Source organism: Coturnix japonica, chromosome 18 (genome assembly GCF_054131305.1).
Source record: "Coturnix japonica strain WE chromosome 18, WE-NBRP24, whole genome shotgun sequence".
In the NCBI taxonomy this organism is placed as follows: domain Eukaryota; kingdom Metazoa; phylum Chordata; class Aves; order Galliformes; family Phasianidae; genus Coturnix; species Coturnix japonica.
In genome coordinates this window covers 2,376,488-2,393,232 of record NC_140680.1, presented here as the reverse complement: position 1 = coordinate 2,393,232, position 16,745 = coordinate 2,376,488, and the positions used below count along the sequence as shown (strand labels likewise).

General features: G+C 49.3%; 1 protein-coding gene across 8 annotated transcripts in view; it reads left to right on the top strand.

Annotated features, from left to right (window-relative positions):
* The window catches only part of LOC107320056 (uncharacterized), a 28,253-nt gene extending 12,350 nt beyond the window's left edge, over positions 1–15,903 (top strand). For 3 of the 8 annotated variants that reach the window (XR_014935592.1, XR_014935589.1, XR_014935591.1), the window contains one exon: positions 11,900–12,293. Coding sequence is in view for 4 of the 8 variants with exons in the window: in XM_085519130.1 (XP_085375256.1) it covers positions 14,949–15,036 (88 nt within the window). In the remaining 4 variants the exon portion in view is untranslated. Of the gene's footprint in view, positions 1–11,899; positions 12,584–14,948; positions 15,184–15,593 lie in introns of those variants that run through there. The other 5 variants (XM_085519132.1, XM_085519131.1, XM_085519129.1 and 2 more) reach the window with 3 other exon arrangements.
* Positions 15,904–16,745: the final 842 nt, after the last annotated feature.

Below are 16,745 nucleotides of genomic sequence, written 5' to 3'. Positions count from 1 at the left end.
TTTTGTGCTCTGGGCCTGCAGCCTTCCGTGCTCTGAGACACTGCAGCAATCACTTCTGTGATTATGACCACCACTTCTAAGGATGGAAGTACTTGCCATTTTAACTGGGGGGGGTGATAAGCTGTGGGGTTAACCACATTTTGATGGTCCTTGCTCTTACCAGATTCACATACATGGCTTTTGTTTAGCTTGCAACACTGTCCAAATTTATCTGTACCAAAAGACTCCTGCAGAGAAGAGGCAGAGGCCCAGCAGCGTGCTGTTTGTGTCCCACTGTGGTGCTGTGGAGCACCAGCCCCGATGGGAGCCAGCTCTGAGCTGATGGGCATTAGGAGCTCTCCCTTCCCCACACGGTTCCAGCCTTGGCTTGACAAACCCCTGCTGTAATGCAGTTGTTCTGCTCTGGAGGGGAGCAGGAAGGTGGGTGGATTAGGAAAAATGTATTAGTGATTTTTTTTCCACTGAGCCATGTCACACTTTCTGGCTCCATGGCCTCTCAGCTTTCCAGGCTTCTTGCCCAGTGCCCTGTGAGCAGAGCCCACCGCTGCCCATCTGCCTGTGGCTGTGAGTGCAGGGCTGCTCTCTGCTTGTGCTTGGAGGGCTGTGGGATTGGGAACTCTGCAGAGCCTTGTCCTCTTTATTAGTGATAGGATGAGTGGCAATAGCCTCACGTTGCACCAGGGAAGGGTCAAGTTGGATATTAGGAACAATTTCTCCTCCAAACAGCAGTCGGCACTGCCCACAGCTGCCCAAACGAAAAGTCTTGTGGGATTAATGCTAACTTCTATTCTGCACACTGCTGTTTTCTTCCCTTTTCTCCCCAACACGCCATGAAACAACAGCAGAGCTGCCGGCAGAGCGAGTGGGCGCATTTTCCCTTTGCTTATTTAATCTGAGTCTGTCCTTAAACATAAGGTCATTTTATAGCCTGCTCGAGGGCTGCCAGGCGCAGGAAGCTACCTTGCGAGGAAGGAACTGGCCCGTTCTGTCTAAATATTGTCGATTGTGTACCGAACAGAGGCGGCAGCCTGAGGAACCCAAATAGTGGCTCTTTGTGCCTCCAGTCCTCCTGCCAAAGTACTTTCCATAATTAGGCGTAAAACATATTTGCATTCCTGTTGTCTTTGGTTGCGGCTGCACACCTGTATGTGTGTGTAGAGGTGCAGGCATTCATAGTCCTGCATTCAGAAACTGCCCTGTGCCTGTGAGAGTGGCCACAATGTGTGCCTGGGCTGTGAGCTTCCAGTGAGTGGGGGATGCCCCATGTGAGAGACAGAGGAAACCCATTGGGCTCATCCCTCTGCCATGCATGGGTGTAATCCCCATGTCGAGAGATGCTGCCTTTGTCTGAATGGGAAGGCCCTGGCTGAATGCTTCCATTTAAAATTCATTGGTGTTTGCATGGAAACCAGAAAAATGGGCTTAAGTCAAGAATGCAATAACCTCACTTAGGAGAGCTCTCTGCAGCAGGCACTCATCGCTTGCAGCCTTTCTGCTTGCATGAAGATAAGTGGTGGAATAACGTACTGTGCATAGCTGTATCTCCAGCATATTTATAACAGAGTGGTTGATGTACAACAGCTTCCCAGTATGCGTTGATCCCCTTCCCACCATGATAACTGGTAGCAGACATTGATTAGTTGAGTCTTGGGGGAGAAATGTCATGCAGGACAGCTGGATCCTTTAGAGAAGATTCCTGAAAGGAGTCCAAGGAGCACTGTGTGGTCACGTGGCATTGGCTCTTCTCCTGCTTTCAGCTGCAAAGCTTCATTAAAACACAGACAAACATACATTAATTACTCTTCTCTTATAACTTCCCTGCATGAGCAGCAGTGCAACTTCTACATCCACGCAATCAGGGTGGAGAGGAGAGATGCTCGGTGTGATGTGTGCACAGGGTTATGTGCTTCATCCTCAGTGCTGGGGCTCATGTATGGCTGTTGGTGGCAGCTGGGAGCTGTGTGGGGCTGGGCAGTGTTGGGAACTCCTGCTCAGTGTGCTCCTGGGCTGCTGCGTGGAGCACAGTGCTGGTTCCTGCTGCCCCTGCCTGCCTGGGGAGCTGTGCCACTGGGGTCTGCTTTCTCGTTGTAGATGTCTGATCCGGATTTGAGCTTTCCCAAGCTTGACATAGCTCCAGATGCTACTAGGACTTCCATCCCACCTCTGATGGATGTTCCCTAGAGAGCTCCAAACAGGTGCTCTCAAATGGCCCCATGTGGGCTTCTCTCCATAGGAAGTCATGGGGCTGTCAATGTGCTGGGGCAGATCCCTGCTCCTGTTAGGGGACGATGTGGGATGGCACTTCAGAGCCTTCCAAGCACCGAGCCGTGCCTGCTCTTGCTGGGAGTGCACTTCTGTTCCGGATGCCTCCTGCGCTTTCAGCCGCTTAATGGAAATGGCAGTGCTGCTCTTGGAGGGCAGGCTGGAAAGTTTCTGCGGACTTGTCCTTGTGCCAGAGCGACATTTTTGTCGGGCGGAAGCTGATTTCCATTATGTCTTTGTCAGACTTTGCAGCCATAGAGGGGAATTTGGGGCTTTCTGTGTCAGAGCACTGTACAAATGTTATCTGAGGCCTTTACCTCCTGGTAACGCTGCGATTTTTTGCTGTGCATGGGAAGCATCTGTCCAGGTGTTAAGCAGGGGTAGCTCAGTACACACACTGGAATCCTCGCAGCTCTTCACGTTTTGCTGGTTCTTTGATGTACTGGATTCTCAGGAGTGCTGTGGTTTGGCCCCTCTGGAAATATATTTGTCCTTCGTTATGATACATCTGTCTTTAAAGCAAAGTTTCCTCTTTATCTCAGGTTTAAAGTGAAAAATTCGAGGTTTGGAAGTGCATTTAGTTTCCTGTTCCAGATGTATCTGCATTTAGATCCGGGAACAGAAGTTTGGCTGTAATAAAACAAGCAAAAACACACACACACACAGCCACGCTAGATCAGTCTTGCAGGTAAAAAGGAAAAACATACCCAGAAAACAGTATTTGCAGAGCCCATCAAGCAGTTTTCAGGGTAGCTCTGCTTATTTCAGAATAACTCCTACTACTGGGCAGCTTTTAAAAATAACCAAACTCAAACCAACCCCAAGCCCCCCCCGTGAACACCGTGGATTCAGCATGGTGTAGCTCCTGCCCAAACATCTGTTCCCCCAGTGCTGAGAGGTCCCCTTGCTTTGAGTTGATGTGATTCTCTACACAGAGGTTAAGTAAAGTTGAGAGCTCCCATCAGTGGCTTCGTGCCATGGAGGTCAGCTCTGCAAAAAGAGTTTCACTGCAGAAATGTCCGGTTCTAATTCAGAGAAAAACTCAGAAGGGGAAAAAACATCACCTAAAGCTGGGCTATAGTGCTGTACTGTTTGGCATGGGAGGAAGATGCTTCAGTATGGAAAGTGGAATTGGAACAAAGTGGTGCTCCCAGGCGGTAGGAGCTGGCTGGGCATTGTGCTCTGTGTCCTCTTCCTTCTGCTGGCAGCTGTTCTGTCTGCCTGCTGGTGGGACTTCCAGCAAGGGGCTCAGTTTGGTGAACACAATGCACAGCTCATCGTAACTTTGGCCAAGAGGAGCTGCACTGTCTGCTTGGTTCAGTAAATATCCAACCTGTATAATTCCACAGCAGTAAGTCAATATTAGGAACTATGGATGCAGAATTATACGGCTGCGTGTAACTCTCAGAGAAACTCTGGTGTTTCTCTACCAAACAGATCCAACAACCTTCCATCCCAATCCCAAAGCACAAGTAATGTCTACTGTGTAAAAGAGACCATGTTTGTACCATCCTTCTTGGTGTGTGTGGTGAGGGAGTCACTGGGGTTTGTTCCCATCCTGCCCAGCACAGCCCATGTGGCACCTCGGTCCCAAGCAGAGTTACCTGGGATGTACCTCAGTGTCTGAAAAGGTGGTTAGAATTCAAGGGTTAGAGTGCATAAGATTTAAACCCGTCACATCTTTTTATTTGCCCACATTGATTCATCTTTAGCTTTTTCCCCAGTTAATTTTTGGATTTGAGGTTGCTTACTTTCATTTGCTTTGTCCTATCCATTAAGGATGAAAGCCATGCTAAGACCTGGATAAAGGTTTTATTCCAGACATTAGCTCTGCTTTTGGGACATCTCCTTCTCCCATATTTCAAAATAAAGCTATAGAAGAGAGCACCAGGGTTTGTTAAAAAGCAGATGGTGCAGAACTGAAACAGAAAACCTGATGCACAGAGTTACTAACACAGTCCATCTTGTATCTGGCAGTGACTTCAAAATATCTGGATGCCCTTTTCAGAACCACTGCACTCTCTGCTGAAGCCCAGTCCTTTGCAGCATGACTAAATTTGGCTGCACAGTTGCCCTTGGCCAATCCAAGCAAATTGGGCTGTGTTGTATTTTGGTATGGGGAGAGGCCGAATTAAAGACCCCAGGTCAGAGGCAGGGACAGGAGCTGGGGGGGAGCTGCTCAGCAGGCAGCTTCCTCTTACCTGCTCCCTGGGATTGGGTCTTTTCTCCACCGCCTTCTGTTGGAGCTGCCTGGCTCTGAGCACTGCTGTGCCCTGCATGGCCTGCAGGGATGGGAGTACGGCTGCTGTGTGTGTGCTGTATGCCTGGCTTGGGAGTGTTACTGACAAACTGCATCCATACTTTTACTTTCCTGCCCTGTCTCCTCAGTGTCAGCTTTCGGCTCCTCGGGTCCCACATCCTGCAGGGCTACAGTTCATACCGAGGAGCGCGAGCATCAAAGAGGAGATGGTGAATAAGAAACCGCTTTATGACATGTCTTCAAAGTGCCTTTTTAAAAGTTCAAAGGACAAGAGGGAAGGAGGGAATAAAAATCAAAGGAAGATCGGGGGGAAAGAAATTAAAGCCTCAGAGGAACTTTATGGCGTGTTCTATGTAACACTTTCAGTGCCAAAATCAGGGCTGCTCCTGGCAGCGGTGGCAGTGCCTGCAGAGCTCCTGCCCTGATTGCAGGCACCCACAGCTGTGCTGTCCTATACGAACTTCATTCCAGACCCACACTTCCCATTCTCTTGCCTCCAGGCCAGGGGGCTGGCTCTACATTGTTTGGGAGGGCCAGGCTCTGAGCTAAATCACAACTCCAATCCACTGTCAACTCCATGGGTTGGAGGTGCCCATCTCTGACAGCCCACAGCTACCGGACCAGGAGATGATTTGCCATCCTTGGAAGCCTTCTAGGCAATTGGGCTCATCTCTGTTGACTGCTTTCTTATTTTTTTTCTTCCCAGAAAAGCATCTTGGTCATTTCTCTTCCTGCCTCCTACTGCAGGACCTCACCATCTAGGCCAAGCTTGGGAGAGCTCCACCTCTGTTAAAGGAAAGGGACTTTTTCTCAGGAGAAAATGTGGTGGGTCTGCATGTAGGCTGGAGAAGAGGTGAAGTGGACAGTCTGTGTGGATGCCTCATGTGCCACTCTGCTGTGCTTACATAGACTGGGAGAAAACACAGATGAGTGAGCTATGTGCTCATTAATGTTCATAAGGCTCATAGGATTATTTTCCTGCTTCTTTCTGTCTGTTTTAAAAAGCCCACATGTTGGTGGGCATGGAGATGGTGTAGAAACAACTTGCTGCTGCAGGGAGCAGGGCCCAGAGCAGGGATATGCCCTGTGAGAAATAGAGCAATGGCTTTGCTGATCTGTGTTGCTGTTTTGGGAGTTTTCAGGCTTGTGTGTTCAAATGGAAGCAGAAATCCTGGGATTCCAAATCAATTTTCTGTGAAAAGAGAGCAAGTGTCTGAGCAGGGCTGAAGGGTTTCTGCCTGGGAAGCTCCTCCACGAACATGAGCAGCCCATGGTTCTGTTGCGGGCCGTGTCTGAGCCAGGAAATGCATTTCACACTTAGATGCAATGGCGTTTCTTCCTTGGATTGCTACTGGAGAATTTGTGGAGCGCACTGGTTCTCAGTCAGTCCTCCTTCCAGCCAGGGCAACTCACCCAAATGCAGCTGCATGGATGCATCTTTTGGCATGGATGCTCTCTGGGGCTGCTGCTCAGAGCAAGTCGGACATTGCTGCAGAGCAGTCCTCATTCTGCCTTTCTGCAATACCTTATGGAGCACCCTGCTGTGCTCCTTGCTGTGGGTGATCATCCACAGTCAGTCAGCAGCACTGTAGCTCTGGGGGACAACCTTCACCATGAGCTGTGCTGCTGCGGAGGTCCCAAACTTCAGTGTGTGGGTGGTGTCCTAGAGAACAACTGGTGCAAGGAACACGTTCAGTGCCTTGTCTTCCTCCTGATTTTCCCTAAACATTCTTGGTAAGGTTACCTCACAGTGGGATTCCCCAGCAACTGCTTTCCCTCTGTCCCCTTATGGCGTTCATGTCACAGGATGTGATGGTGTCAGGGAGGTCACTGCTGGCTTCATGTGAACCAGGAGCCCTGTGATTTCCACTCACCTCACCCAAGGGCTGGAAATAGAAAGGGTTTCTGCTCTCCCCCACACTGTGCTACAGACAGTGACGTGGGCTGCTGTGGGAATGCTCATGGTGCTGGGGTTTGTGTTCCCTGGGGGGAGCAGCAGTCAGTCAGCAGAGCTGATGTCAGCACTTCCCTCTGACCATCAGATGTGGGTCCTGTCTGTTGTCACATCTGGTGACACCCTGTGAGGGGCATTTGTGCTCACTGCTGAGACAGAATGAAGATGCAGCGCTCTGTGGCAGCACAGCAGCGCTTTGGAAAGGTGGCAGGGATGCTGGGTGGAGCAACTACTGCAGCTGGACAGTGCTCTGTAGTGCCCAACAGAATGAGGGAGGAGGATGCAGGCATAGGGCTGGAGCCTTTGGGGTGATTTGAGCCCTACCTGTGAGCAAGGGGCAACTGCTGTAGCAATGGCACAAGTGTGTCCTGTGAGGGTGGGTGCCTCCTACCTGGGGGCAATGCTGCAGCTGAAGGTGTGCTGTGCCCTCATAGCAGTGCAGTGCCATGCCAACAGCCCCATGAAGAGGATAAAGGTGCCCTTTTGTTCTCCCAAGCTAAAAGCTGATGGCTGGTGGTTTAAATCTCAGTGCCTGCCCTCCACCTGCTGCAGGTGGGCTGCTGGCTGCCTCCCCCTCAGGTTTATGTGGTTTTTCATTTTATTTTGTGTTTGTGAGCGTTGCTAAGAGATGATTCCCCACAGAAGCTGCTAGACCTACCCAGCTGCAAAACTGGTGTAGAAGGGAGGGGGGAACTCCCTGCAAGGCAAACCTCTGCAGCACTGAGGAGAATCTGGGACACCTCACTCAGATTTATGTGTGCAGGTAGAATAGAAATGCAGTTTATTGCTGTTTGTCAGTGGAGCTCATGGGCTGCAGTGACAGAGATGCTCTGGTTGATGCTCGGGGCAGAGCAGGGATGGGGACGCAGTGCTGCCCTGCTCAGCACCAGGGCTGCTCCACACACTCAGTGCTCCTGATGCTGTTTTTGTCTGCTCTGCTCAGACTGCAAATGGTTATGCAAATTCCTGAATATTTTCCTACTTCCTTTTTCAGATGTCTAACATTATGTATTATTTTCTGATACTTACCTAAACCGGGAAATCTGTTTTCCATCTCATTTCAGCCAAGGTTTTCTTTCTAACCAGTCCTCCCCAGCATTTTCCTTTAATACTTCGGGTTTGCTGAGTGAACTTTGCAATACGAGCATGAATGAAAGTGAAAATGTATTGCTTGTCACATACTTGCTGTTTAGAGAGGGTTTGTTTTTTTTCCCCTCTGGATTTGAAGAGAGAGATATAAATCATTGCTTTAAAAACAGGGTAATTTAACAAGATTATAGGAGAGAGAAAATCCACTTCCTACCCAAAGTAACAGTCTCTTAGCTTTCTCCACCTACACAAGCCATATGCATCCTCCGAGCCGCCTGAGATCCTCTTTTGTGTTTTTCTGGCAAGACTGTGGTATCATAATTAAAGTCCATATGCAACGCTTTCTCTGTGGAGCCCACACTGGTCTTTTAATTATTCTGCATTTGGTCAGAGCGTCGCCATCTCTCAGCCCCCAGCCTGCTCTGCTGTGTTTGAGAGGTCCCAGAGCCGAAGGGAGGTTAGGAGCTCCAAGTCCCAGCTCAGAAGCTTTTGCTGCAGGATTGCTTTTGTTATCATCTCCCTTTTTAAGAACAGAGCCAACAGTACCATTCTAAATAGTAAGAAGTGGTGTGATCTGGAGTCGTTCTGTCCCCAGGTAAGGCTGTGTTAAGGATATGGTGCTTTGAGCAGCCACAACAGCATCACCTGAGCAAACACTGCATGAAACTCTGCCGAACTCTCATGGTCAACAGCTGTGGTTGCCCTTCTTGCTTGGATTTGGGCTCCCCACCAAGCACAGGACCTGCAGCCGAGGATGCTTTTATTTCTGTAACAAACATTATACATGCACTGGACTCTAGGAGCCACAACTCCAAAATAATCCTTCTGAAACAAACTTCGGCATCACAGTGGTTCTCAGCTGACCCATAACATGTCCCAGGCGTTGAGCTGCAGGACAGGCTTCCAGTAATGAATTCTCAATGAAGTGTTTTTCTAATTATAGAAAATTATTTTTACAAACATTTTCCTGGGAAGAGAGTCTGAAATTAGAGCCAAAAGGGTGGAAGGCTGAGAGGTAGGCAGTGCCTGCAATAAAACATTGACCGCATGCTAATTTTTTCTTATTACTATCAGGCCAGGTAGTTCTTCAGAATACAGAACAACACATTCCCAAGCTTCCTGGATAAGGCTGGTAGGTGCTGCTGGAAGACTATGACTGTTGGTGTGTGCACTACCAGCCCTCATGCTTCATGTTAATGGGTTGTCATGAACTCTGTTCAAACACAGACAGCTTGTGGCTTTGTAAGGCTGGAGCAGCTATGAATGGGGACATCCCTCTGTTGCCATCCTGCAGTGCATTGGTGCCCAGCATGGAGCTGGGGCTGCTCCCAGTGCCAAGACAGAGAATAGCTCCTGGCCTGAGGGTTGCAGGTCAGCTTGCCCCAATGGGAAGGATTTCAGTTCTGCCTTCCCATCTCAGTGTTGCAACCTATCTAAATGTCACAACTTCTGCTCCTTTTCTGGAGCAAAATTACTTTCCTGTTTGCAAATGTTCTTAGGTTTTTTGGGGGGGTAAAAAAGTGAGCTACTATTAGTGATCACTAACAAAAGTATAAAAATCCACCTCTGGAGGTACTGTGCCATAGAGATGCAAAGTTGGTACCAATGGAGACAGCTTGGCTGCTCGGTGCCGCTGCTTTCCAGAAGAGGTTTCCAGCCTGCTGGTGCTGCAGAGGGCTGTGTGTGTGCCATTCCCATGGCTCCTATGCTCGTCTGGATAGTTTAATTAAAGTTAATCATGGAAAGATCCATGATACTTGGATATAGGTGAGGTGGGCTAAGTATAGTGGGTTAATTGCCTTACTGCCGACCTGACTGTAGGCTACTGTTCACCAGAAAGGAGTAAATTTTTTCTACAACAGAACAAAAAAAATCCACCCCAGAGCCCAGCCCAGAATATGGGCTCATCCCAGCTCAGCCCCTGGCAGTGCAGTGTGGCTGGTGGGGTTTGTGGAGGGCTCCACAGGTTGTCCAAGCAGTTGTTGGCACCACATGTGGGGCACAGAGCAGAGGTGGTCTGGGAAGGAATGCGGGTAATGAATGTTCTATGGTGTGCATAGCTGATTCATGAGGAATCTGAGATCAAACTGCCTTGGGTTGTGGACACTCATTTGGCAGCCCATAGTGACTGTGCTGTCTGAGCGGACTCCTTCTAGCTTGCCGTGATTGCTATCATGAAGCACCTAAGGGTTAAAGATGGATTGCTGCCCTCCCCCCCACCCGTAAAGGTAATTATACCACCATCTATTTAGCTGCTGAAGAATTTGCCATTGAGTAGATAGGGCCCTGCTTCACCAGAGCCCTTCAGCCGCCCAACAATATCGCATTACCCAGATTGTATAAAGAGCACGAACGATTTCCGCTCGTGGATCTATAATGGAGGTATCTCTTTACAAAGGCCCTACTTCAGGCCAGCTGAATGCCTCCGCCGTGCCTCAGAAATCCCGCAGCCCTAATCCCTTCAGCAACAAAGATCTGTTTCTTTGCTTAGCATGAAGTAGACCTCAGAGGCCGGTGTGTGCCTTGGCCTGTAGGCCAAAAGCCTCCTGTTTACAATTTCCCTATTCCTGTTTTTAATGTTGTTCTGAGAGCAGCCACAAAGGGCCAGTTTTGTCCAGCAGGAACAAGGGAGCTATTAGAGAGGGACGGAGGAAGGAAGGAAGGGAGATCCAAAAGGAGCAGCCCAGGCGGGATTAGCATACACAGCTGTTCCCTGAGGGACAGGAGCTTTATGCTTTTTATAATTTCCCTCTCATTTACATTTTTTAATATCTCGTTTCCTTCTTTCTGTGCCCCCTCCCCCCTTTCCTTCAGGATCATCTGCCTATTTTATTGCAGTTTTGTTTTTCAGCGCACCCAGTGCCCTGTGCTCCCCGGCTCCAAGGATCAGCCCTGCTGCCGGCATCAGCTGCAGATCATTGCTCATCCCAAACCCCCTCTGCCCGTCATTCACCTTACAGCTGTGTCTGTCCATGCAGCCCCGATGTCCCTTCTTGATGGCAGTGGAGCAGCGGGTCATGCCGTGGCTGTGCTGGCGATCAGCGAGCAGCCAAGGCTGAGAGCTCTGTCCCTGAATGCACATTGTTCTCGCAGATCCCAGCACCAGAGGGGAGAATAGTTGAACTGTTTACAATATTGTTTCATAGACTGCTAAAAAGTGGCCGTTTGTTTTTCAGAAGTGCAATGAAACATTTATGAGTGTGGGACTTCCTCCAGCCCCGCTGCGGAGCTGTGGCTGCCCGCTGCCCTGCACTGCTGGCCAAGGGGCGGTGGGATACACACACCTCACTGCTCCCACCCTTCTCCTGGAGGGCTGGGCAAGGTGCCTGATTTGCAGGCACAGAGCTGTGGCACCTGGTCGGACTGCATCAGAGCTACAAAGTGCTCTTCCTGTCCCTACCTGTGGTAATTAATGTGAGCCACCTTCTGTCTGTGCAGGGAGAGCAGTGAGACGCCAGTAGTGCTGCCCAGAGCTGTGCTGTCCCATCAATGGAGGTGCCCAAAGCCATGGATGGGCCTTGGTCAGCCTGAGCTGGGGGGCAGCCAGCCTGTGGTGGGGGTGGGGCTGGGGGTGCTGCGAGAGCCCTTCCAACCTGGGTTGGATGTGGATGATGCCTTCCAACCCAGGCCATTCTATGATTCTATCCTCTGCCTCCATACGTGTACAGCTCCGTGTTGGTTATTTCCAGCACCACAGGCTGTTCCTCACGTGGGAGTTGCAGCAAGTCCTCCCAAAGAGTGACATGTTTTTTTTTCCCATGAAGAGATTTCAACACAGGATCCCTCCGTAGCTCATTAAGGTCATTACAGATGTTTATTTTTAGGCAGATGGATGCTCTAACCAGAATTGTAATCCGGTCATAGCTAAGTGCAGGAACAAGTCAGAATTCGGGTTTTACTGTAATGGCTATGAATGTTTCACTGTGTCTTCAGCATAAGGGATCCCATTGTGCATATTTAGGATGTCTGCAGCTTTTATGTGGTTTCGTCTACATTTCTCAAGATTTAATATTTGAAGTTCCTTCTAGGGATGTATTAGAGGAAAAGCTGGATCTGAACTCCAGTCAGAAAGTTTTCACATATTCAGAATTACACAGTGCTTATAAAAGCAGTTCGCTTCTGTGGGGTATGGTTAATCCATCTATCTCCTGGCATGGGGCACTCATCCCATTCCACAGGGCTGGGGTGGGAGTGGGGCCGTGGTTAGTGTCCTCCACAGCCACCCGGGGCCGTCCAGCCTAAGCCCTTCCTTCCTGCCCCGAGTGGAATTATCATTAACTCATAACTTGTTTTCAAGAAGAACTTTTTTTTTTTTTTTTTTTTTTTTTTTTCAGGCTGTGGAGTTCTTCCAAGAATTTTTCAATTTCCACAGATGAAAATATAGTCTAAACCAGATGCCAGCTGAAACGCACTCACTTCATACCACCTCGCCAAGGCAGCACGCCACGGGCTCAGCAATGTGACCTTTAAAATAGCCTTTCTAGAACACACTGCTAAGGCTCTTTCGAAAAAGCCACAATTGCAGCTACTCTTATTACTCATAATGTCCCTGATGGAGAGGAACACTTGAGGAACTTCAGCTTCAACAACGCGGTAGAGGTAGTTCTGTGCAGCGCAGCCTTCCTTTGTGGGATTGCAGACTTGAGACCACGATGAGAGTGTTGGTGATAATGGGCATTTCCTAAATCATTACTTATATGAGATTAAAATGAAGTAAAAGCAGCAAAACCTTTGTTTCACTTTGCCCACGTGTGGCTCTGCCATTCAGCCATTTGTTTCTAGAAGTGGATACATATAGCCATGCTTTCTCCATGTATTTATAAAAGTAACAAATATTACACACACAAACACATACTAATATTATCCAAAATGCATTCAGACAATGTATTTCAAATCAGTGAATATTCTGAGTAATCAGCCTAAATGGTGCTTTGTAGATGTGTAATTGCTCACTACTTTATGGGATTTTGGTAGTGTTCTGAGCTACCACTTCATTAAAACTGTCACTTGGGATCCAATTCTTTGGGGTTTTTTTGCATGTGCCATGAAATCCAGACCCTGATTTATTTATGGCCATCCCTGCCATGCTGGTGAGCAGCACTGTGTGGCACTGCATGGCCCTGGTGGGCACAGAGGGTAGAATAAAGTGAAACCCAGTTTGCTTTGGTCAGTCCAGGAGAGACTTCACCCCAGCAGCAGTGGAACACCTTAGAGTTGGCTGAATGGAGTTTTCCTATAATTTCTAAACTTCCTGTCCTTAAATTGATTCCACTAAATATGTGACATTTTGAGGAAAACTTGCCCCTTGTCTTTAACTTCTTTTTTGCTAGACAGGGTGGGAACAAGATAAGTTTGCCTTAAAAGCCTTTGTTTTCACTCACTTCTCTACTCTTTCCTGACCCAACACATTGGTATTCAGATTTGTCACCTCATAGGGCCTAGGTTCTGCCAGAGCTCCTAGTTCTGACTGCCAGGGTTTGAGCTGCAGTCATTAAGCAGCAACAAACTTACTGCTTTAATCAGCTCCTTTCCATGTGAGATAGAATTTGCTCAGCTCTGTTGTTCCTAGAGGTAATGCTTCATTTCCAAAAACTCATGCTTCTGACCATTGCTGTGGTTTCCCTGGAGTGGGACAGCCATCCCTGCTTAGTCCCTGCCCCATCACTGCCCTGCCCAGGAATACAGGGCCAGGAGCCCCACTCCCACTTCTCCTTGCACAGCCTTTGGTGGCTCATGGGACTGTGCTGGCACTGCTGCTCTGTGCCATGTGGTGACAGGGCTGTTATTCCAGAGCAACCGGATGGGGACCACCAATTTAGTTCTCACAGACGATGGCTTCTGGCTCTTCGAGAGCATTGTTTTGACATTGGCAGGAAAAAATTAGGCCATTGTCTTTGCTCCCATGAAATTTCCTGTCCTCTCTTTATGAGGTGTGTGGCTGCACAAAGTGCCTTTCTGCTCCCACAGCAGCGAATCTTGACACCCACAGATTGGGCTGGTGTCCCAGGGTGGGTTTTCTTTCCGGGTTGATTTGGGACTTTTGCCCATAGAAAATGAATGAATGAACAAATAATTTGCAGCTGTCCAAACGGTCGTAACATCTCCATGCTCTGCCCAGAGCTCTGGGAGTGGATATCAGAGCTGCCCAGAGCTTTGATGCAGCCTCTGCACCTGGCTCTGTGTCTGGCACATCCCCATATGCTGTCACTGCCCTAATGCAGTGCTTTCAAGGCATTGGTATCCTCTGTTCAAATAACTCATCTTCTTCAATGTTCAAATGACTCGTCACTATGCAACTCATCATTCCCTGTTTGATAATGAAGGCCAAACCCAAATGCAACTGGTCAGTTTTACTCTCATCCTTTTTATTCCTAACAAAGGAGCAGCAGTGCCTTCAGGTGCAGAGAATGGTGTAAGCTGGTGTAATGATCTCCTTTGCAGTGCATAAGGACCACTGATGCCAGCAGGTATCCAGTGTGGATGAGTGCATTCACATGGAAGACCATGTGCTGCTCTGCTGTGCTGAGTGATTGTGGCTCATTTGGTTGGCTCTGAAAGGCTTCACTGCTTAGGACTAAGAGCTCAAAGGAGTGAGTATTTGCCCGCTTTGTATACTACAGGCATCATTAAGGGCTTTGTTTTCTTTTTTATCAGGCGCTGTGTAGAGTTTTCAATAGAATATAAAGGAGGCTTTCGTAAAAGTAGTGCAAAGTTTGGCAAAACGTGGTAACAACTGAACCTCACGGTGTCCTCTCCTCCCTTTTGGTCTTCCCATAAGGCAGGGGGTTATGGAGGGAGGGGTTTGCACAAAGGCAGCACTACCATCATCCCAGAATCTCTGGCACTTGGCTTTTGTCCCCTCTGTGCCCACAGCAGTGAGGGCAATCTGCCTCACACCTCCATCCCCAGCAGGCCTCCGGAGGACTGAGTGTTAAGAAAGACCGTAACATCTCTGAGCTATGCCTCAGCTTCCACAGAGACAGGGAGTGATAATGGCATGCTGCTATCTCATGTAAGGTGTGCAGAAAAACATGGATAACAGCACTGGGAGTGTGAAGTGCCATGGCTCAGCAGCTGCTGTTCCCCTCTGCTGCCCATGCTCTGTTGGGCACTCATTGGTCTGAAGGCTGCAGATCACCTCCAGAGTTGCTCAGCATGGAAACGAGGAGCACTGTGCTAGAACCGATAGCTCCTCTTGGATGAATGGAAACGGGAGCACTGAGGAAGCATTGCAGGGGGCTGACAATGGACGTTGCTGCACAAACAGCCCTAGCACAGCACAGCCCCGGTCTGTGCCTCTGCCCCCGGAGCAGCACTGTTTGCTCACAGCGCTGGTTTGCCTTTTCATTTAGCAATTCGTCTGTTCTCTTTCCTCTGCTGCAGTTTCCTCACTCCCTTGCCTTGTAAAGCCATCGTCTGCTACCTTTCCTGGGAACGGCCTCCCCGGAGAGCGGCGCGGACAGACGACTAACGAGCCCCGGCGGATGGACGCCTAATGGTGCTTTTCCCTTCCTTTTATCCTGAGCCATTTGCTGGGCTGTGTGGTTGACAGGCGCACATCAGGGAGTCAACACGGCACCACATTTCTTTAGTTTTCTTCCCTCTGTTCTCCCTTTTCCCATGTTCTTTTGAAATTTAGGCTGTACCTTCTCATTCCTCTGGCTGCCCTGAGCTACATGCAGCTCCAACAGCCCCTGCTGTCCTTCATGCTCCGTGCCTGCTAAAGATGTGCTCTGGGGGCAATTACCAACTGAGTTAGCCTTGCTTGGCTTTGTTTTATTTCAGTTTTGTGGTCTGTAGAGGTGAGTGGCCACAAGCCAGAGCCCGACTGGCCTTCACCCTTCCTCCTGCTTCCAAGAGGATCCCATTGCATGTCTGCTGCCTGTTAAGCATAACGCTTTTCCCAGTGCTACCCAAGACGTGTTCCATCTGCTGAGTAAATCTCTTGCTCTTTGCTGGAATTTTATATTATTATTTCATTTATTTCATAAGGGTACGCATAGAATTACTTTTCTTGTTTTCATTCAGGAAATGGCATGTTCTTACCCTTCCGCACCTTTTGTTTCCTGGACACACCAGGCCAGCTCCCAACACTATCTGCCTGCAGTGCTGGCAGCCCTGGGCATAAGGGACCCTGATTCAGGTCAGCATGGGCTCTCACCACTCCAGACAGTGGCTGAGGACAGCAGTGCCTCCCAGGTGACCATGCAGTGTGCGCTGGCCCCAGGATCTGCAGAGCTGCTCAAGCAAATCGTCCAAAAATAGGCTTCATATGTGATGCAGAAGAACCCAAGCAAAACACAGAGTCCAGCCAAACCCAAATTTATGCTTGTGGTTACTGGAGCCTCCGAGATCAATTTTTTGTTTACTTAAAACTCATTTCAAAGCGTTTTTTTTCCCCCCTCATTCTTGATCCCCCAGCAGGGGATGGTGGTGGCTGTGCTCCAGCCCCAGGCTGAGCATCCTGGCACTGCTAGGGGGCAGCAGGCAGGGTAATGGGGGCTGTGCATCGCCCTGCCATGACCACACAGTGACAGACAGGGACATGCAGCCATATGGTCCTTCTGGGAAATGACCACGCTGCAGAGTCACCGAGCTTCCACGAAGTCGGCTGCTTATGGGAAGTGCTCCTGTGCTAAGGTTCAACTCAGGGCTGGTGGGGAGGAGAGAAAAAAAGGAACATGGCTGGGAGTACCATGGTCCCAAGGTACCTCTGAGAGGTGGGAGTATTTCAGAGCTGTGTTTTACCCTTCCTTCTCCTTGTGACCAGAATGGGGGAACTTCTGTTTGACTTGGGCATCCGTGTCCATCCTACAGCTGTGCCAGTCCAGGGCTTTTCTCCAGAGTTCTGCGTGGGGTCCCACATGCTGCTGCCTGCTTCTCCTGTGTGTTCCACTGCTGTGCTGCAGAGCATGGGTGCAGCAGCCGGTGGGTAGAAAACACCTCTGCCTGGGCTGGGTAAGTGCTCTGCCTCAAAGTGTGTGAAACGATGGGGATAGTGAGAGGAGCAATGCACCGCATGGCACAGGACAGGCATTGTGGCTCTGTGTGCATGCCCCAGCATCTGCCTGGTGTGTCAGCTCTGATCCTCTCACCTGCATCAGAGCAGAATTTTGTTTTGATTTCTGAGTTTCTGATAAAAGTTGAAGATTGCGAGCGCTAGGAGGGCTGGTTTAGCTT